Genomic DNA, 21,942 nt, shown 5'->3' on the forward strand with positions numbered 1-21,942 from the left:
AAGATTCAGAGGGCCTTGCTCCGTCAAGCTTAGGCCAAATTTTATTAAAATGGTCATACTTCCTGAATGCCTGTATGTACTTTAACATACTGCGGTACCAGTGCCTATGTTCTTTTTAAACCAGTCCATGCTTTATCCCCCCCCCCCATTTACAGTGAAGGAAATAAGTATTTGATCCCTTGCCGATTTTGTAAGTTTGCCCACTGTCAAAGACATGAACAGTCTAGAATTTTTAGGCTAGGTTAATTTTACCAGTGAGAGATTAGATTGGAAAAAAAAAAAAAAAGAAAAATCACATTGTCAAAATTATATATATTTATTTGCATAGTGCACAGAGAAATAAGTATTTGATCCCTTTGGCAAACAAGACTTAATACTTGGTGGCAAAACCCTTGTTGGCAAGCACAGCAGTCAGACGTTTTTTGGAGTTGATGATGAGGTTTGCACACGTTAGATGGAATTATGGCCCACTCCTCTTTGCAGATCATCTGTAAATCATTAAGATTTCGAGGCTGTCGCTTGGCAACTCGGATCTTCAGCTCCCTCCATAAGTTTTTGATGGGATTAAGGTCTGGAGACTGGCTAGGCCACTCCATGACCTTAATGTGCTTCTTTTTGAGCGACTCCTTTGTTGCCTTGGCTGTATGTTTCAGGTCATTGTCGTGCTGGAAGACCCAGCCACGAGCCATTTTTAATGTCCTGGTGGAGGGAAGGAGGTTGTCACTCAGGATTTGACGGTACATGGCTCCATCCATTCTCCCATTGATGCGGTGAAGTAGTCCTGTGCCCTTAGCAGAGAAACACCCCCAAAACAATGTTTCCACCTCCATGCTTGACAGTGGGGACGGTGTTCTTTGGGTCATAGGCAGCATTTCTCTTCCTCCAAACACGGCGAGTAGAGTTAATGCCAAAGAGCTCAATTTTAGCCTCATCTGACCACAGCACCTTCTCCCAATCACTCTCAGAATCATCCAGATGTTCATTTGCAAACTTCAGATGGGCCTGTACATGTGCCTTCTTGAGCAGGGGGACCTTGCGGGCACTGCAGGATTTTAATCCATTACGGTGTAATGTGTTACCAATGGTTTTCTTGGTGACTGTGGTCCCAGCTGCCTTGAGATCATTAACAAGTTCCCCCCGTGTAGTTTTCAGCTGAGCTCTCACCTTCCTCAGGATCAAGGATACCCCACGAGGTGAGATTTTGCATGGAGCCCCAGATCGATGTCGATTGACAGTCATTTTGTATGTCTTCCATTTTCTTACTATTGCACCAACAGTTGTCTCCTTCTCACCCAGCGTCTTACTTATGGTTTTGTAGCCTATTCCAGCCTTGTGCAGGTCTATGATCTTGTCCCTGACATGCTTAGAAAGCTCTTTGGTCTTGCCCATGTTGTAGAGGTTAGAGTCAGACTGATTAATTGAGTCTGTGGACAGGAGTCTTTTATACAGGTGACCATTTAAGACAGCTGTCTTTAATGCAGGCACCAAGTTGATTTGGAGCGTGTAACTGGTCTGGAGGAGGCTGAACTCTTAATGGTTGGTAGGGGATCAAATACTTATTTCTCTGTGCACAATGCAAATAAATATATATAATTTTGACTATGTGATTTTCAGGTTTTTTAAAAAAATATAATCTATCTCTCACTGGTAAAATGAACCTAGCCTAAAAATTCTAGACTATTCATGTCTTTGACAGTGGGCAAACTTACAAAATCAGCAAGTGATCAAATACTTATCTCCTTCACTGTATATGGGGTTCTAACCACTCTAAACGTGGTCTTTCCACTGTGCAACCTCCTAAGTTCCCAGGTGGGGCAGTGCTACTGGATCAATATTTATATTATCTGGTTGGTCAGCTGCGATACCTGACTGCGTGGGGTAGAGTTAAACCCGCAGACTTTACAGATTTCCCATCTTTGGCCTGTACTGGAGGGCCCCCCCTAGTACCCTTATAAAACATACTGTCTTTACACAAAGTGACACTACAGGTGTGGTCGACCCTCTAAGAGGCTACTTACTGAGACATTCAGAGACATGTTTTTGTGGCATAATCTATTACTTTCACATTTATCAGATGCTTTAGCACCCAATTTTTGGACTCAATATGGGTTGCATACAATAGGCAACCTCTATGATGGGAACACTTTAAAGTCCTTCTCTAAAATGCAAGCTAAATTTAGTTTACCAAGAGAATCATTCTACTGGTTCGTCCAGCTTAGAAAAGCGAGTCAATATCCCTCCTCTGATCTAAGTTTCTCATATTTCCCTTAATCCGGATATACAGCTCCCAAGGGCTCTTGAGGATTAATTTCAGCGATATACACATCCCTTATTCAAGCCCAACTGGCAAGTACACTGTTACCTGTGAAAGACAAGTGGGAAGCCCAAATAGCGGATACTCAACGGTATGCAAAGAGGGGTGTGGCCTAAATAGTTAACTAATCGTAATCGATGTGGCATGTTCAATTAATCAGGATTTTAATTTAAGTCAGATTTACCCAGCCCTAGTGTAGGGGCCTGGTGTAATTCTTCACTTACCCAGTATACTCCACCTAGATCTGTGGATTTGAGGGACTCGCCATTGCTTAACTTAAACAAATGAATACTTATTTTATATAGTGACTATATATGTATTGGCTACGAGATTTATTTATTTTCTCCTTCACGTTCTATGTTCAATGTATGTGCCGGTTTCAGTGTATGATTCAGCCTCTAAAAAAACTGTGGTGTAACTAACTCAAAGTCTACAGTATTGCAGCGTAATCACTTATAGAAGACCTTTCTAGTAATAATTACATGTCTTTTATAATTGACAAACCCCCCAGAAAACATGAACAGAAACAAACACAGAAGGTACAAGCTATGTATTTTTTTTTTAATATACATCAGGATTAAAATAGTGCAGTAGAACATATAACAAGTCTTCTTCAGACGTTATAGCACACCTATAGCAAAGCAAGGGTCATAGGTTCAGCTACTGGAATAAAACTTTAAACATCATATCTGCACTATATATAAACTGCTGAAACCCACTTCATTTTCAGTTATTAAAATAAGCTTGGACTTGCATTAACATTCATATATGATCCATTCACATATATACAGTTGGTTATAAATCTTTGACAACAGACAAGAGCCGTAGAACAAGCAATATTTAAATATTACAAAATCAGGCAAACATTGTCTGTACATAACATGCTCAAGATTTAAGGCCAGTGAGGTTGTCAGTTGGACATGCTCTGGTCAGTACTATCAGTAAACCCTCTCACAGAAGTCACTTAATTAATCAAAACTAGAATCATAAGTGTAAGGGGGGGGGGGGGGGATTAAAAATAAACGCATTTGTCCACATGGCTAGCGGATCTTTACTGTGGAAATGAAATGCTGGGACAAGTCATGGAATGCAGGTCTCCCCGAGGTAACTTCAGTCCACTGGGCAAAATGTGCTGGTTTCAGCACAGAGGCCTTTCAGCTGACGGCTTCTTTATTTTGGGAACCAAGTTAAGTGAACTGCCAGCTTCATGGTCTGACATAAATTGGTTAATCTGTTACTTGCCTAGTACTTGTTCACATAAGACTATGCTGAAACATTGGTTACGAATGGAAATAATTACTCAGAAAAAAAATATAGCTACTGTCTGGTACCTTACTGTATAGAACTAATAAACTGTATTCCCAGAGTATACATAAAAATTGCAAGTTGATTTCACAGTAACTTCATACAATGTGAACCAAATACATTGTTAGTCATAAAAATATTCCACTATTTACATGTACACTGTATAAATGTTAATAGTATTTTCGAAGCTACCACTGCATAAAATCATTGCTCCGTGTTTTTTGTGCAGTGCCAGTTGGTCACCAAACCAACAAAATGAAGTTCAACTGACAGACTTACATTTTATGGGCTATTTGTCACATCATAGAGAGACATTTTTGTTCCCACTTTGCTTTACCCTAGTTGAAAATCCTAGCAGCTCCGGACAGCTCGTCTGCTCATTAGCTATTTGATTGCAGGTCACTATCAGGTCGTAATTCATTTGGTCAGTGATCACACTGTCTTGCTTGTAGTCCGGATGATTGGACACAAATTCTCTCATCCATCGGGCAGCGGTCATCAGTTCTCCTACATAACAAACAACATTTACAGGAGGAGGCACCAAGCTTGGAAAGTAACTTGTGTATGAAGAAGTCTCGATGCATAAGCTGAACAGATGCTTGAAATCAAATTCTGTTTATCATGGATATTTGTACGATTTTCTAAAACGGACACTAATATAGATGTAAACAGGATATAGTATTTGGGTTAAAGGAATTGTCAAGGATCACCAACAAACAGGCCAAGGATTTATATGCGATTAAATAAAAGCAGCATAATTTAGGCCTCATGCACAAGACCGGAGCCGTGTGCAGTCAGTGATTACGGTATGGACGGCCGCGGTAGTGTCATTCTCAGGCCGTCCGCAATACTTGGACCGCGCACACATTGATTTCAATGAGACCGGGCCAGTGCATGGGACCATAGAAATGAGTGCAGGCAGAAAAAAAATGTTAGTGTGCATGAGGCCTTACATGTTAAATCCAGCGCCGCCACTCTAGTGCTCATGCCGTTCTCGGTGTACTGAGCTGCATCGACACAGTACTGCTCAAGCCAATCACTGGCCTCAGAAGTGGCTGCAGCGGTCACGTATGTCGATGTGACATCACTGAAGCACAGTAAACTAATTGATGGCATTTCCCTCCTTGGCTCAGTTATTGAGTAATCCCAGATAACCCCATTAATACAATTTGCAAGACTACACCGCTTAAATGATCTGCAACCCAAATACCTCTTACAGAGGACATATAACTTTTTATGGCTGTGTGAATAGACCCGATTTAGTGCTAAAAACGAGATCATGTATAATCAAGAAAACCTTTCCAAATTTTAGGAAAGGATCTCATTCTTGGCACCAAATATATGGCTTATGCATGGACTAAAACGTCTGTGTGCATGAGCCCTTAGATCAAAACACCTTTACAGTACAAGAATACATCACGGACACGCAGGTTAAAAAGTATTGCATAGAATCATACCAGATGCTCTTTTCTTGATAAGTTTAAGGTAGTTTAAGATGGTGCATCGAGTGTCTACATCAACCTCCATATTTTCAAGGTAGGAATTGAGAATTGGGAGTAAACCTGGAAACACACCGTCCTGTAAAGAGTAACGTAGGGAATTTATCTACTATATATACAGACACTTCGATATGATTTTACTTCTAAATACACATTACCTTTCCATTGATGATTGTATCAATGCTCATGAGAGCATACTCTTCAGTTTCAGCTTCTGTACCATTAAGTGCTGTACAATAGCCATCAACAGCAGCAATACCAGCTATTTGCAAGGATACCAAAAAAAAAAAAAAAAAAGATTCAATAATTTTACTGTAAAAATAGATAAAAACAACCAGCCTATATATCTATTCATGCGAGACCTTGAACGAGGCACCCTTTTGGAGGAAATATTAACCCTGGGCTGGATTTTGCTCTCCATCTTTACATGTGAGAAAGCAGATTTCTATAATTGCTTACACTTCTAAGACAGTTGGCCAAATCTATTCAAACAGGAAATTACACAACTAATCTAAATAAAATATTGTAAAATGAACTAATTTTCTTTGTCATGTCAGTTCCATTTTAAATGCCACTGTAATGAGAGCGTGAATCTTATGCACAGCACCCTAGTTCAGAGTATGGGGTTGAATCTGCTGAAATGTATGGCCAGGCAGCACTTCCTGAGGCGAGGACTGTCAGTTAGCTGATGTCCGACAACATAATGACTAAGCAAATTTGATTGTTACTACATAGGATGCACATACCTTTACAAATATCCTTTTTGAAATAGAACATTCCTTCATTAACTGCATCTCTTTTTTGGGCCACTTTCATATTTTCATCAACCTGTGGGAAAATATATACATTGTTTTGTATACTTAAACCTAAATTTAAAGACCTCTATGGAATTCCAGTGAACTAATGTGTAGTCTCGGACAATAGGACTAAAGTGCATATTTTCAATTTACTAAGGCCTTGCCTGGGGCACTGTAACTCAAAACCCAATTTAATCTACAATGCCATAGGACACTTTTATATAGTGCGCTCTACCTGTGTAACATATGTACTGCACTGCGCTCTACCTGTGTAACATATGTACTGCACTGCGCTCTACCTGTGCCAGGACAAGTGGTTACTTGGGACACCAGATGTGGAGGGCTCCATTTTCATTGTCCATGATTGGTACTGTACAGAACCCAGACAAAGCTCCTCTCCTCAACATAGATTATCTGTATCTTTTTTTTTTCCTTCTTCCTTATTTTGGGTGTAACTTTTGGGGCTCTTGAACCACTAGTTTTCCTATGTTCTAAAATTACAATGTTTTCATGTTACAATGATCGTCCCTAAACTATTCTATATATACTGGAGCTTTAAAAGGGAACCATACATCAGTTTTTACCCCCCTAAAATTGCCCCCACTACGCCCTAGGGCACGTAGAGAGATTTCCAAATGTATGCCGGTTGGTCCCTAGTAGCACAACATACCTTACTAAAAGAAGCCTTAAAATATCCTGTATCGTATGTAAATGAGGCCTGGAGAGTCCGCTGGGAATTTACATCTTTAACATAACTCCTCTTTCCCTGATTGGATAATGCCTCTTGCATCATTCATAGCCTTCTCCTTATAAGGACCGGCGAATGTGCAAAAGGGAATTGAAGCCTATGCCACAACATGGAGTCCCTAATGCATATGCACCAGTTCACTGCAGGAAGTCATCCACGTCAATTAGTGAAAGATGGGTTGGGTTAGAGAGGAAAACGCTGGACACCTCTGTGCCCCTTTGTTCTAGTGGATGGTGCTGGGGAAAGAGGGGCAAAACATCTCTAGCGGATGCAATGGAGATTTTAAAAATAAAAGTAGGATTTCACACATATTACTTACCTTTGACAAAGGAATTAGAAAATCCAACTTGTATGAGAGAATTACTCTAGTCAGTAAAACCACAAAAACTACATATGCAGAGTTTTCAAAATCTGTTAATTGAACCTGAAAAACAGAAAAAACCCATGTACTAAAAAGGATACATTGGTATATATTTTATATCACACATATATACGCTGTCCATATTCATTGTTGCTTTTGTAACATTAAAAGGGAGGAAAAAAAAAAAAAAAAAAGACCTAAATGCCAGGAGACTCAAAAAGTTACCACTGACAGCTGCAGTTACAAATGGAAGTGGGCCCCAGTTTTGGGTGAGGCGCGGTTGCATAGGTACTTTTGACTGAGTGAATATATGCTGCAAATGCATTGGGGGTACAGCTTTAAAAAGAAACCAGTTTGTTAACATGCATAGGTATGTCAGTGCCACTTGTAAAACACAAACTAACCTCCATAGGACGAAATTCTACTCTCCAACCTATATCCGAGTTGGGTGGAGGGGGCTTAAACCTCATCGTCTGCCAATTTGTCGACTGAATGTTCTGTGGAGCAAAGAAAGGCAGCATAAGGCAAATAAATTGAACTCCATATTATTCAGCATATGATAAAGTGTGAGTATAGCAGAGCAGCCCGTCAGTCACTAGACAAGCGTCACCTCGATATTATGACGTGCCTCCTGTAGTTTATCAGACTGCAGGTAAAGGTTTGGGATCACACATACTTTCCTCATATTTTTCATTAACTTGTTAGTCTAATATTCAGAGATTTAAAATTCAATGGGAAAAATATCAAAACAGGGGCTGCTGGCAGTGCCATGTTATTTACCCTTACACCATCCTATGCTGACTAACCTCAAAATGGTCTGATTCATTGGCATCGTCTAGATGGATTTTCTCTTCAAATAAGGTCAGAGGATCTCTGATAAAAAGATGTGCAATGTGTTGAGCCAAGAGATGATCAATTCCTGTTTCACAAAATAAAAGCAAAACAGGATTAAAACCAAAACACAATTATTTAAAATAGTGATGCTAAATCCCTTTGCAGACACAGCAATTTTTTTTTTCTTCCAGCCTTTCAAAAGCCATAACTGTATTTGTCCCAGTCGACACAGCCGTATAAGGGGTTGTTTTTATTTAGACGAGTTGTTTTTAATGTTACCATTCAATGTACCATAGAAGTGTACTGGGAAACTGAAAAACAATTGGGCGTAATTGGAAAAAAAAAAAATGTAAAAAAATTATAACCACCGTTTTTTGGGTTCTTTTTTTTACGGTGTTCACAGGGTGGTAAAAATGATAAAATGTCACTTCTGAAGCCCGCGGGTGCCCTGACAGGTTTCTGAAAGTTTGGAGGTCTTGGATAGCCAACCCTCATACTAGTTCATAACTTGTTACTGTTCAGATTGCTTGGCTCTGGAATTGGCTGACGTCTTTGCGGTCCCCCATTCCTCCGCTAACTACTGCTATTGACTGGTCCTCACCAAATGTTCTCATATTTTCCACCGATAAGGAAAGGCGGTTTAGTTTTTTTATTGTATACACTTACTGATATGTGAAGTAATATATCCATGTGTTTTTGTTTGGAATTTACCTTGTACACTTGGTACTGCTGTACTATTTGCTGTGTGTATTATTCTTCTCCATTTTATACTGCTGTTTGATATGAGGTGTTAATAAAATGACCTTTTAACATTTTTTTTTTTTACAACATGTTAATTTTATTTTGTGGGTCAACACAATTCCGGTTATACATACATAGACACATACAGTACATATATCCACTTTCAAAGAAAAAAAACCTGTTTATTAAAAATTACAATTGTTTGCGGTCACCATATTTTGAGAGCCATTACTTATTTGTTTTTCGGTGGATTCAGCGGTACGAGGACGTGTCCTTTGCTGGGCGAGCTGTAGCTTTAATTGATAAAATTTTGGGGCACACGCAACTTTTTGATTACTTTATTCCAAGTTTTTGGGTCCTAAGGTGGCCAAAACAGCAATTCTGGCAATATATATATATTTTTTTTTTTACAGCGTTCTTTGATCGTGCTGTTCAAATAGCGCTAGAATAGTTCGGGCTTTTGCGGGCACTGATACAAATTCTGAAAATGTTGAAAGAACTTTACATTACATTAGAAGAAAAATGGTAAGAGGGGGGGGCAGTCTTTAATTATTTTTTTTACTTATTTATTCCCCCTAGGGGACTTGAACTAGTGATCGTTTAAATCCCTTGCACAATATACTGCAATACTCATGTATTGCAGTATATTTTGTCTTCGTACCGGCTCCTATTAAGCCCATAATATGAGCACAAAGATCACAGACCTATGGGCCTTTATTAGGCACTCAGGCTGCCATGACATCCTGCTATCACATTGCAAGGTGAGATGGCGGGGCAATGGACTGTCAGAGGGGGCTGCCCTCTCTTCTAAATACCTTTGCTATTGACGAGGGCATCTAAGGCCCTATTCACACGACAGGGATTCTGAGCCGTGTGACAGCCGTTCTTTAAACGGCCATCACACGGCCGCAGTATGAACAATAGACTACAAATGGGGATATTCACACAACCGACTGACAGTCCGGTAAACAGGGCCGTCAAAAAAAAAAATAAAAAAAAAATGGAACATGCCCTATTTTGGGGCGTTCTCCCGGCCGCATGGCTCCCATAGTGGTCTATGGGGCCGAGTAAAGCACGGCTGCCACTTGTATGTGATCCGAGTGACGGCTGTGCTTTCTGCCACACGTTCGCGCTCTTCTCCTCACAGTGCGAAGTGCACGTGAGGCGGATATTTTTTTTTGCTCCCTGCAGGAGCGGAATACCCAATTCCTGGCCACAGCATTGCTGAAGCAGTAGCTGGGAATTCCGCTCCAGAAGTCCCTGACTTCATTGTCCATAAATGGACAGTGACATCAGGTATTTCTCCTGGGGCAGTGTCCATATATGAGACACTAGCCCCCCCCCCCCGTAGGTAGTGGCACACACTAGCCCCCCACCCGTAGGTAGTGGCACACACTAGCCCCCCCCCCCCGTAGGTAGTGCCACACACTAGCCCCCCCCCCCGTAGGTAGTGCCACACACTAGCCCCCCCCCCCCGTAGGTAGTGCCACACACTAGCCCCCCCCCCGTAGGTAGTGCCACACACTAGCCCCCCCCCCCCCCCCGTAGGTAGTGCCACACACTAGCCCCCCCCCGTAGGTAGTGCCAGACGCTAGCCCCCCCCCCGTAGGTAGTGCCAGACGCTAGGACCCCCCCCGTAGGTAGTGCCACACGCTAGCGCCCCCCCCGTAGGTAGTGCCACAGGCTAGCGCCCCCCCACCCCGTAGCTAGTGCCACACGCTAGCGCCCCCCCCCCCGTAGGTAGTGCCACACACTAGCCCCCCCCCCTGTAGGTAGTGCCACACACTAGCCCCCCCCCCTGTAGGTAGTGCCACACACTAGCCCCCCCCGTAGGTAGTGCCACACACTAGCCCCCCCCATAGGTAGTGCCACACACTAGCCCCCCCGTAGGTAGTGCCACACACTAGCCCCCCCCGTAGGTAGTGCCACACACTAGCCCCCCCCGTAGGTAGTGCCACACACTAGCCCCCCCCGTAGGTAGTGCCACACACTAGCCCCCCCCGTAGGTAGTGCCACACACTAGCCCCCCCCGTAGGTAGTGCCACACACTAGCCCCCCCCGTAGGTAGTGCCACACACTAGCCCCCTTGTACATAGCACCCCCGTAGATTGCACACCCCCCTTCCTGTAGATCGCACCACTGTAGGAGACCGCTCCAGGAGAGGTTTCCGACGCTGTGACCGGGGTTTCCGCTTCAGGAGTAGGGGACCTCTCCAGGAGAAGTCCCTGACGTCCCCATCCATATATGGACAGTGAAGTCAGGGACTTCTCCTGGAGCGGAATCCCCGGCCACAGCTTCAGCAATGCTGTGGCCGAGGATTAGAGTGATTGTGCTCCTACAAGGAGCTACAGTGGCGCTATCTACGGACGGGGGTGGGTGGGCCATCTACAAAGGGGGCTGTGGCAGGAAAAAAAAAAAAAATCACCTCCTCCTCCTATGCACTACGCAATGTGAGGAGAGAGAGCAAGCGGCGGTAGACACAGCAGTCACTCGGAGCACATTCAAGTGCTTCTTTGGGAGCTGTGCGGCTGGGAGAATGGCCCAAAATAAGGCCTGTGAATAGCCCCATTTGGGGTCTATTGTTCTTATTTTAGTTTAACCTTAGTTTTTTCCTTGTAAAACAAAACAAAAAAAAATAGGCATCACCGTAATCGTGTAAACACGCAAAATGAAGTCAACATGTCGGACTTACCGCAAAGAGAATGCTGTAAAAATGAAACCCCCCTGCCACAAACAAAAATGGAGGAATCGCTGTTTTTGTCCCCCATTCTACCGCAAATAATTTTTTTCCAGTTTCCTAGTACATTATATAGTACAGTAAATTGTGACCATGAAAAACTCATCCCACAAAAAAATAAAACAAATCAAGCCCTCATACGGTATATCGACGTAAACATTAAAAGTAGTTATGGCTTTTGGAAGGTGGGGAGGAAAAAAAACCTTAAATTTAGAAAATGGCTACGGCGGAAGAGGTTGATATTGTCATGAAGCTTAAAGGCTATGTACACCTTTGAAAGGGATTTTTTTTTTTATAAAATGGTCAGTGTGATTGGTGCAACGATTAGTTCTTATTAAAAAAAAAAATTACTTTTTGAGATACAGCTGCACTTTATTCTGTATACATAGCAGCTGTATCATTCGCCAAGACCGGGTCCTGCGTGTCTCAGATTACAGGTGGATCCTGCGTGTCAGACACGAAGGACCCACTGACGCTGAACCAGTCAGTCCCGCGGACCTGATGGGAGCAGGAGTTAGCGAACGATACAGCTGCTCTGTATACAGGATACAGAGCAGCTGTATCTCAAAAAGTAAAAATAATTTTTAATAAAAACTAATTATAAAGTTGCACCAATCACACCGATTGAAAGTGATTTTTTTAAATAAAAAGATCAAAGGTTAACATAACCTTCAACGTCTTACCTTCTCTTGTTAGCTGGCTATAGATTTCTTTATCTATAGTCAAATCAAGGTCATTGTACTTTTCACCACAAGTAGACAGATAACTGTCTATAGAATCATATCGAGATTTACTGATCCGGTATTTCTCATTTTTCAGTGGCTACAGAGAACAGAACAAAACAGAAAAAATCCACTTCAGTTAAAACATACACAAATGTTAAATTCCCAAAAAAAAAAAAAAAAAGGAACAGAGAAGCAAAGCAGAATAAAATCCTAGTAATATGGAATGTACCTCCAAGCCTCGTTCTTCCTTCGTTCGATCATCTACAGAGGCAGATATAACTCCCCATCGGCAGTCTATATCAGATACATAGCCTCTGTAAAATGGTGCAGCAGCACTTAAAGCCATCTACAAAGCAAATTTTTCATATAAGTCATCATGCTCCAAAAAATTGTTGCTTAGCCACTTTAAAACAAACTGATAACTGTGGTTCTTGTTAGAGCTATGGCCTCTTCATTTTAACACCTTCGCGCACCCGGATGTGCTATTACGTCCAGGTACGGGGGGGGGGGGGGGGGTTTGGAGAGCACTCAATATGCTGCAGCATCTGAGGCGTTGAAAAGAGGGGACGCCCACCTCCGACAGCTCATCGCCTCAGCCCCTCCCCGCACTGAGATTGGGGGGTGACTGCTGCTGTTATGGCAGCCTAATGAAGGCCCCCAGGACTGCCTTCACTCTGCCTGTGATAAGCCCTGCCTGTAAAAATGACGATATACTGCAATACATTAGTATTGCAGTATATTTTACCAGCGATCTAACGATCGCGGGTTCAAGTCCCCTGGGAGGGCTAATAAAAACCCTCACTTGTTTGGTTTTTTTAACACACTTTTGTAGTGGAAAAAATAAAATGAAATATTAAAAGTTAAAAAAAAAACAAAAAACAAAAAAAAAAAAAAAAACACCTTTTCCCATTTCCCCCCTAAAGTAATTAAAAAAAAATGAAAGTAAACAAAATTGGTATCGCTGCGTCCGTAAAAGTCTGAACGCCATCACAAGTAAAACGCCAAAAATTGCTGTTTTTTGGTCAACAGCTCTCCAAAAAAATTTAATAAAAAGTGATCAAAAAGTTCTACGTACCAAAAAATGGTACCGATAAAAAACTATAGCTCATCCTGCAAAAAATAAGCCCTCACACCGCTCAATCGGTGAAAAAATAAAAAAGTTATGGCTCTCAGAATGTGGCGACACATCATTTATTTTTTAACAAAAGTTTATCAATAAAAGTAGTAAAATATATAAAAAAAAACCCTATATAAACTTAGTATCCCTGCAATCGTATTGAGCCACAGAATTAAGTTGCCGTTTTTACCGCACGGTGAAAGCCGTAAAAACGAAACCCAAAAAACAATTGAAGAATCGCAGTTTTTTTCCCAACTTTAGCACGCAAAGAATTTTTTTTTTCAGTTTCCCAGTACATTATATGGAACTATAAATGGTATTAAAAGAAACTACAACACCTCCTGCAAAAAATAAGCCCTAACACCACTTTGATGGAAAAATAAAAAACGTATGGCTCTTGGAATGCGGAGAGTGAAAAACTAAAAATCAAAAAATGGCTTCGTCCCGAAGGGGTTAAGAGGCAAGGATCAGATCTCACGTGAAATCGGGAAAGATATGTCAAAAGAAAGGTCCTTGGCTCAAAACATAAGGCTCACGCAAAGATCTGTGACACTGCCTTATGCATAAACCCCTTAAGCAGATTGGTCAGATGATATTTATGCTGCTCTCCAGTCGCTGGTTGACACTTTCTTTACTCCCTATTACAGCTCATGAACATACTAGGACTCATACTTATGGCGCACTGCAAGTGCTAAACACTCAATTACTACTTAACATTAACGAATAACTGACAGCATGCTGAATTAAGTGTGTCTGTCACGCCTTTATACTGCTGTCAAACAAGGCAGCAAAAATATATGCCATTTAATCTCTTTAGGGTGAACCCCAGTCATTACAATTCTACAAAAGCAAAAAAATTAGGTTACTTCCCTTAAAGCGGATCGGTCAAAGGGAAAAACAAAGGGTTATTCCCACCATAGACATTTAGGTCATATCCTGGGGATTTGCCATACTTGTCTGTTAAATGCAGGTCCCAGCTCTGAGACCCGCACCTATCTCTAGAATGGGGGATCGCCCGATCCCAGTCTGGCAAGGCAGCCACCGATTGCATGGACCAATGAATGGATACGTGGCCGCGCATATACTCTTCATGAATTCCTATGGGAGTTACAGAAATAACCATGCGGATATACCATAAAAGTATAAGGTGGGAAATTTAACAATCTGCTAGTTTTTTATACTTTATAGGCACTGTAAATATATACAGTGGATATAAAAAGTCTACACACCCGTTAAAATTCCAGTTTTTGTCATGTCAAAAAAATCAGTACAAGATGAATAATTTCAGAACTTTTCCCACCATTAATGTGACCCATAATCTGTACAATTTCACTGAAAGACAAACTAAAGTCATTGAGGGGGGAAAAAAAACCAACACCTACAATAAATATGGTTGTATAAGTGTGAACACCCTCTTAAAATTGGGGATCTGGTTGTGTTCAGTATTAGCCAATCACATTTAAACTCATGTTAAATAGTAGTCCGTACACAGCAGCCATTATTTGAAGTGATTCTGAGTAACCTCATATAAAGTTCAGCTGTTCTATTAGGATTTTCCTGACATTTTCTTTGTTACATGCGACATCAAAAGCCATGGTCCGTAAAGAGCTTACAACACATCAAAGGGATCTAATTGTTGAAAGGCATCAGGCAGGAGAAGGGTACCAAAAGAATTTCCAAGGCATTAGATATACCATGGAACAGTGAAGATGGCCATCAAGAAGTGAATTACATTTGGCACAACAGTGACATTACCAAGAACTGGACGTCCCTCAAAACTTAATGAAAAAAGACCAGGAGGTCCGGGAGGCTACCAAGTTGCAGGACTTTCTGGCAGGTACTGGTTGTGTAGTGCATGTGACAACAATATTCCATATTCTTCATATGTCTGGGCTGTGGGGTAGGGTGGCAAGACAGAAGCCTTTTCTAACAATGAAAAACATCCAAGCCTGTCTATGTTTCGCAAAGACCTACATCAATTCTGCCAAAAGCATGTGTGTTATGGTTTGATTAGATGAAGGTTGAACTTTTTGGCCATAATTCCACAATGTATGTTCGGCGCAAAGCCAACACTGCACATAACCAAAAGATCACCATACCCACAGTGAAGCATGGTGGAGGCAGCATTATGCTTTGGGGCGGATTCTCTGCAGCTGGAACTGGGGCTTTAGTCAAGGTAAGGGGGATTATGAACCGTTCCAAATATCAGGCAATGTTGGCACAAAACCTGCGGGCCTCAGCTTAAAAAGCTGAAGATGAAAAGGAATTTCACCTTCCATCACGACAACGACCCAAAGCATACCTCCAAATCACAAAAGAATGACTTTACCAGAAGTTCAAAGTTTTGGAATGGCCCAGCCAGAGCCCAGACCTGAATCCCATTGAAAATCTGTGGCGGACCTGAAGAAGGCTGTACACAGGAGATGCCCTCACAATCTGACAGATTTGGAGCGCTTTTGCAAGGAAGAGTGGACAACAGTTGCCAAGTCAAGATGTGCCATGCTGATCTAGTCTTCTACCCAAAAATACTGAATGCTGTCAAAGTCAAAGGGTAATTAAACAAAGTATTAGATTAAGGGTGTGCATATTTATGCAACCCCATTCTTTTTGTTCTTTAGTTGACTTGAGTTTGTTTTTCATACAGTTGTACAGATTATAGAGGACATTAAAAGGTGGGAAAAAAAAAATCTGAATCGATTCATCTTGGACTGATTTTGTAACATGACAAAAACCTGACATTTTAACAGGGGTGTGTAGACTTTATATCCACTGTATAGTATACATACTATTGAAAGGCAGTTCTAGCTCAATAATAATAATGCTTGCATTATAGTTGCTATTATTAAAATCAGACTTCTATATTGGAATTGCTGCAGTAACCTGCTCACAATTCCAATACTTGGACAAATAATATTATACATATATAGAGCTGTACAATTCTGTTGCAATAGTGGGATAATAAAGCAAATTGACCCTGCTAAAACACCAAGCAGTTTGTGGTCGTTCATATCCAACTTAAAAAGGGAGAAGGAGATATAAAATTCTAAACAAAGAAAACTACACTTACCACAATTGGGCATATTGTTGCGAGCTGGTCATAAAGATACCTGGCTTCTGAAATGCTGCAAGCCTGGAAAGTAACCTAGTGCGAGGAACAGAAAGAACAAAAATAAGGTGGTTGCCTGCAAACATTTGAGGGGGAAGGGGTTAAGTCCAGTTTAGAAAAACATATCCAATGGATTAGGCAGGCACGATAGAAAAGCAAGTAGCATATATTATTGTTAATGTGAGAGAAGTCGGAAACAAAGTTGTGCAACTTTTTTCACTTTTACGCCATAACCACATTTCAAACTAAGGGCCATGGCTTAGCAAAAGGGCATGGGGCCACAGAAACCCAACAAATTTACTACAAACCGCTAGCATCAACTTTAGCGGAAATCTACAGCAGCTCTGAGTGGCCGTGGCTCCCACTTTCAGGCGTACAGACAGCACAACATGTGACTGATCTCTTAATAAATGACTCGCATCTTACTCCTACGGACTTTCAACTAAGGCCTGCGTATGAAGCACCAGTCTCCGTACATCAGGCCCATAGTGTGGAGACCAGAAATAAAGGAATACCTGGAGACAGCAGTTGCCCATCCCAAATCCCATGGCATCCATGTATATATGATCAGCCAATGCTGCTTTTGCATTATCACCAGGATCACTTGAAAATCTTTCAATAAATGGAGAGGGAGTATTTCGGTCTTTAAAAACTGCATGGAGGCAAACAAATGGCACTGTAACAGGTTAGTAATAACTCATGTAATTACATCAAGAGCAAAATAAGTACACTCACTTGGAACGTTAATAGCTACTTTTTCGCCACGCCTGTGTCGAATATTTCTGGTTAAAGTACTGTATCAAAACAGAAAAGTCAAGAATGAGAATGTATCAAAGTGCCATGACAATAGGTATCACATTACAGCATTCTGTAAATTATATTCATTTAAAAACAGGTGCACAATATAGTTTCGTCCAACCTTCAAAGAACACGAACCATTGAGACACTTTCTGCTATAAAACCAGACTTCTTGTTCTTTATATATAAAGCAACAGATACTCCGAACTAAACAGATCTATTACATGTGAGGGCAGTAAAGTCCAATATCGCTCAGCAGTACATAGGGCTATTTCTTGCAACTATTGCAGCTAAAACCTACCTAAACCGAGGATGTTTATTAATCGCTTCATCCGGAAAGAAGAGAGACTTGGAGGCTCCTTGTTCCACTGGAGTTGGTTGAAATTCTGGCAACGTGAATCCAGGACATCCCAGTCTAAAACACATACAAATGCTAGAAAGCTTAGTAACTTGTGAGCTGCTCTCGTGGCCATCCAGGATTGCGTAATTTGAAAGTTTAGTATACATTACTGCATAGTGCACGGGAAAAAAAATATCATGAATGGCATTTAACACCGTACCGACCGCCAATACGCCTTTTCACGGCGGCCGTTAAGGGTACATATGCCAGAGCGCCGCTTTTGACGGCACTCTGACATAAGCCCGACACGTGTGTCCTGTGCCGGCTAGAGCGGGTATCGGCGTTCTGAAGACAGCCGGACACCTGCTCTAACGGGTGGGATCTATTTCAACATCGATCTCACCCATTTAACCCGGGGTGAGATCACAGGGTGCCAATAACTTTTATGGTAGCAGGGACCTAACAAAGGCCCCGAGGTCTGCCTGTAGTGGATGCCTGCTAAGCCATGCCTGAGGCATGACCTAGCAGGTGCCTGTCAGTTTTTGGGTATGTTCACACGCTTAACAAAAAACGTCTGAAAATATGGAGCTGATTTCAGAGAAATCAGCCTCTGATTTTCAGGCGTTTTTGAAGCTGAAAATGAAATTTGGAGCTTCTTTTGAGGCTTCTTTTCAGGCGTTTTTGGAGCGGTTTTCAATAGAGTCAATGAAAAACGGCTCCAATTACGTCCCAAGAGGTGTCCTGCACTTCTTTTGACGAGGCTGTATTTTTACGTGCCGTCTTTTGACAGAGAAGCGTAAAATGACAGGTCGTCGGCACAGTACATCGTAAAGCCCATTGAAAGTAATGGGCAGATGTTTGCCGACGTATTGGAGGCGTTTTTTCAGACGTAATTTGAGGCGTAAAACGCCTCCATTATGTCTGAAAATAGGTTGTGTGGACCCAGCCTTAAACGGACAGGCAATAATACGCTGCAATGCAGAAGTATTGCAGTGTATTATAAGAGCGATCAGAAGATCGCATAGTGACGTCCCCTAGTGGGACTAAAAATAAAGTTATCATAAAGTTAACTTTAAAAAAAAAGTGAAAAACCCACTTTTTCCCTTATATAACACTTTAATATGAAAAAAACATTACACATATTTGGTATCGCCGCGTCCGTAACGACCCCACCTATAAAGCGATTAAGTTATTGAACCCGTACAGTGAACGTCGTAAATAATTAAATAAAAAAAACAATGCCAGAATTGCGGTTTTCGATTTATCCTGCCTTAAAAAAAAAAAAATGTGATAAAAAGTGATCAAAAAGTTGCATGTACTCTAAAATGGTACAAATAAAAACAAGAAGTCGTCCCGCAAAAACAGCTGTATCGGCGTAAAAACTAAAACAATTATGGCTCTTAACCCATTAATGACCAGCCTATTTTAGACCTTAATGACCAGGCTATTTTTTACGTTTTTCCATCGTCGCATTCCAAGAGCTATAACTTTATTTTTGCGTCGACATAGCTGTATAAGGTCTTGTTTTTCGCGGGACAAGTTGTATTTTTTAATAGCACCATTTTGAGGTACATATTATTTATTGATTAACTTTTATTAACTTTTTTTGGGGGGAGGGGATATAAAAAAAAAAAAAAAAAAGAAATTTGGCCACTCTTGTCCTAAATCTACGCCGTTTACCGTGTGGTATAAATAACACAATAAGTTTATTCAGCGGGTTGTTACGATTGCAACAATACCAAATTTGTATAGATTTTGTATGTTTTACTACTTTTACACAGTAAAAACGCTTTTTCTTCAAAATTATTTGTTTTTGTGTCTCCAAATTTGAAGAGCCGTAACGGTTTTATTTTTTCGCTGATGCAGTTGTATGAGTGCTTTTTTTTTTGCGGGAAGACTTGTAGTTTTTATTTGTACCATTTTGGAGTAGATGCGACTTTTTGATCACTTTTTAATCACATTTTTTTTAAAGTCATGATTCACAGAAAACAGCAATTTTTCCGTCGTTTTTTATTACATTTTTTATGGTGTTCACCGTGCGGGTTAAGTAATGGAATAGCTTTATAGTCGGGGTCGTTACGGACGCGGCGATACCAAATATGTGTAACTTTTTATCTTTATTTTGGTTTTTTAATAGCAAAGTAGTTTGTAAGGGGAAAAAGTGGGTTTTTCATTTTTTTTTCAAATTTTTTTTATTAACTTTCAATTTTTTTAAACTTTACTAGTCCCACTAGAGGACTTCACTATGCGATTCTCCGATCGCTATTATAATACACTGCAATACTTTTGTATTGCAGTGTATTATGCCTGTCCGTTTAAAATGGACAGGCATCTGCTAGGTCATGCCTGCGGCATGATCTAGCAGGCATTCGTTACAGGAGACACACTCGGCGATCGTATCGCCGGGTGTCGGTGGGAGAGAGAGGGAGCTTCCTCCTGCTCTCCAAAACCACTCAGATGCGGTGCTCGCTATTGAGCACCGCATCTGAGGGGTTAAACGAGTGAGATCGATACTAATAATCGATCTCACCCGACAGAGCAGAGACGCTCCCAGTCCTCAGCTGCCTCTGGCTCTGTTTACTTATTCTGATGCCGCAACGTAAAAAGTCTATGGCATCGGAATAAGGCCCGTTAGTGACCGATGTAAAAAGACTATGGGCTGGTCACTAACGGGTTAAAACATGGCAACAAAAACAAAATTTCGAAAAAAAAAAAAACGTTTACTGTGTAAATGTAGTAAAACAAAAAAAAAAAAAAAAAAACGATATAAATTTGGTATCGCCACATTTGGAACGACCCACTGGAAAAAGTTATCATGTTATTTATACCACACAGTAAATGGCGTAAATCTAAGACGCAAAAAAGCGTGGCGAAATTTGTGGTTTTTTTCCCATTACCCCCCAAAAAAGTTAATCAATAAATGATACTTACCCCAAAACAGTGCTATTAAAAAATACAACTTGTCCCGCAAAAAACAAGACCTTATACAGATAGGTCGACGCGAAAAAAAAGTTATAGTTCTTGGAATGAGACGATGGAAAAATGCAAAAAAACGCTTGGTCATTAAGGTTTAAAATAGGCTGGACACTAAAGGGATAATGTAGCCATGTATAAAACTTGAAAAAATATATATAGCTGTTCAGTATGATATGCAGCCCTATTCACACAAGAAGGAGCGTCCACGTTAAGTATTGTGGGTTTTATTTGCATGAGAGGCAGATCTGTACATAGGTCTTAAACAGCTGGGGTAAATGGAATGCAGAAATTTCAGTGAACAGAATTTGCTCGGATGTTCCAGGTTATGGATATTAAATAATAGAATATGGAAGATCTTCAATACATGGTTAAAATAGAAAACAAGGGCATAATAAGAAGGCTTATTACAATACTATTTTTAGGAAAAGACAAAAACCACCATGTTACCTTGGAAAGGAAGTTATAGTGCAAATCGAGACATTGTTTGAGAGCAATGAAGAGGCTTCCTGGCGTCGTTTCCTCATATTATCTTCCACGGTATTAAACTCTGCCATTGTTCCCCCATAAGGCTGTCCAGGAGTTCCTTCAATCATGTAGCTGCCATACTCTGGTCTCCAAAGTGTAGGATGGCTTAATATGGGATAAAGCAGAAAATGTTCATATTTTCCTATAGAAAATTTAAGCAATGGATTTGTGTATGTCTGTAGTCTCAGGCCACACTTTCATGGCATTTCCAGTCATTCAGGAAACATCGAAGGACTTCACTATCCACCTTATTACAGCTCAGAAGTAAGTGTGACCCTTTTATTCCCACATACCTCGTTTCAGCTCAATGCCGGCCTCTCTCAAGCATTACATGAGAAAGGATCACACTAATGTCGCATGTGGGAATAAAAGGGTCACTTTTACTTTTGGAGTGCTGTCTGATATCCCATGTTTTGTTCATCAATGGGCCACTTCGTTACTCTGTCTATGGTAGTTACAGCAGAGGAAGCGTGATCTCGCTGTAAATGACAGGTTACAACGAGATCACGCTTCCTCTGCTGTAACTACCATAGAAACAGTAACGAAGTGCAGAGATTGTGAATAGACATCCCGTGGAATGTCTATTCACTGTCTAAACTCTTCAGTATTGTTAATGTGTTAGAAGAAGACCGAACATAAGGATCTAGCAGGATCCCTATGCGCTGTGTAAATGAATGGAGAGGAGTGCATGATGCTGATTGGTCAGCGTCATACACTCCCCTGTACAACGCCCACTTGGTCTAAAGTAAAAATACGTCCACTTGGGCATTAAGCAACTCATTAGCATAAATCTAAAGTCGCTAATCAAGTGGTCAAAATAGATCGTTTTTTAAAATAAAAAGAATTACTGTCATCTCCTTATGTAAGAGATAGGGCACTTATAATGTGGTGACAGAGCCTCTTTAAGTTCCATAGACTCCTTACTAATTGCTAGTTCTTCAAAAAGGGCAGGGCTACATAGACTTTTTGTAGTGAGATTTTCTAATTTTAACGAACGATTAACAGTTGGAGTTCTCAGA

At 40.9% G+C, this 21,942-nt stretch overlaps 1 protein-coding gene across 1 annotated transcript in view; it reads right to left on the minus strand.

The window, feature by feature from the left end:
• Positions 1-2,854: 2,854 nt before the first annotated feature.
• The window catches only part of GCLC (glutamate-cysteine ligase catalytic subunit), a 52,348-nt gene continuing 33,260 nt past the window's right edge, over positions 2,855-21,942 (minus strand). Inside the window, exons 3-16 of the mRNA XM_075861957.1 lie at positions 20,846-21,028; positions 17,384-17,497; positions 17,020-17,078; positions 16,800-16,936; positions 16,246-16,320; positions 12,291-12,407; positions 12,020-12,158; positions 7,831-7,943; positions 7,429-7,521; positions 6,983-7,087; positions 5,865-5,946; positions 5,277-5,380; positions 5,077-5,197; positions 2,855-4,126 (exon numbers count right to left, since the gene is read on the minus strand). Of these exons, the coding sequence (XP_075718072.1) occupies positions 3,921-4,126; positions 5,077-5,197; positions 5,277-5,380; positions 5,865-5,946; positions 6,983-7,087; positions 7,429-7,521; positions 7,831-7,943; positions 12,020-12,158; positions 12,291-12,407; positions 16,246-16,320; positions 16,800-16,936; positions 17,020-17,078; positions 17,384-17,497; positions 20,846-21,028 (1,648 nt within the window). The 3' untranslated portion in view covers positions 2,855-3,920. The remainder of the gene's footprint in view (positions 4,127-5,076; positions 5,198-5,276; positions 5,381-5,864; positions 5,947-6,982; positions 7,088-7,428; positions 7,522-7,830; positions 7,944-12,019; positions 12,159-12,290; positions 12,408-16,245; positions 16,321-16,799; positions 16,937-17,019; positions 17,079-17,383; positions 17,498-20,845; positions 21,029-21,942) is intronic.

The sequence above is a fragment of the Rhinoderma darwinii genome, chromosome 4 (assembly GCF_050947455.1).
Source record: "Rhinoderma darwinii isolate aRhiDar2 chromosome 4, aRhiDar2.hap1, whole genome shotgun sequence".
Taxonomy (NCBI): domain Eukaryota; kingdom Metazoa; phylum Chordata; class Amphibia; order Anura; family Rhinodermatidae; genus Rhinoderma; species Rhinoderma darwinii.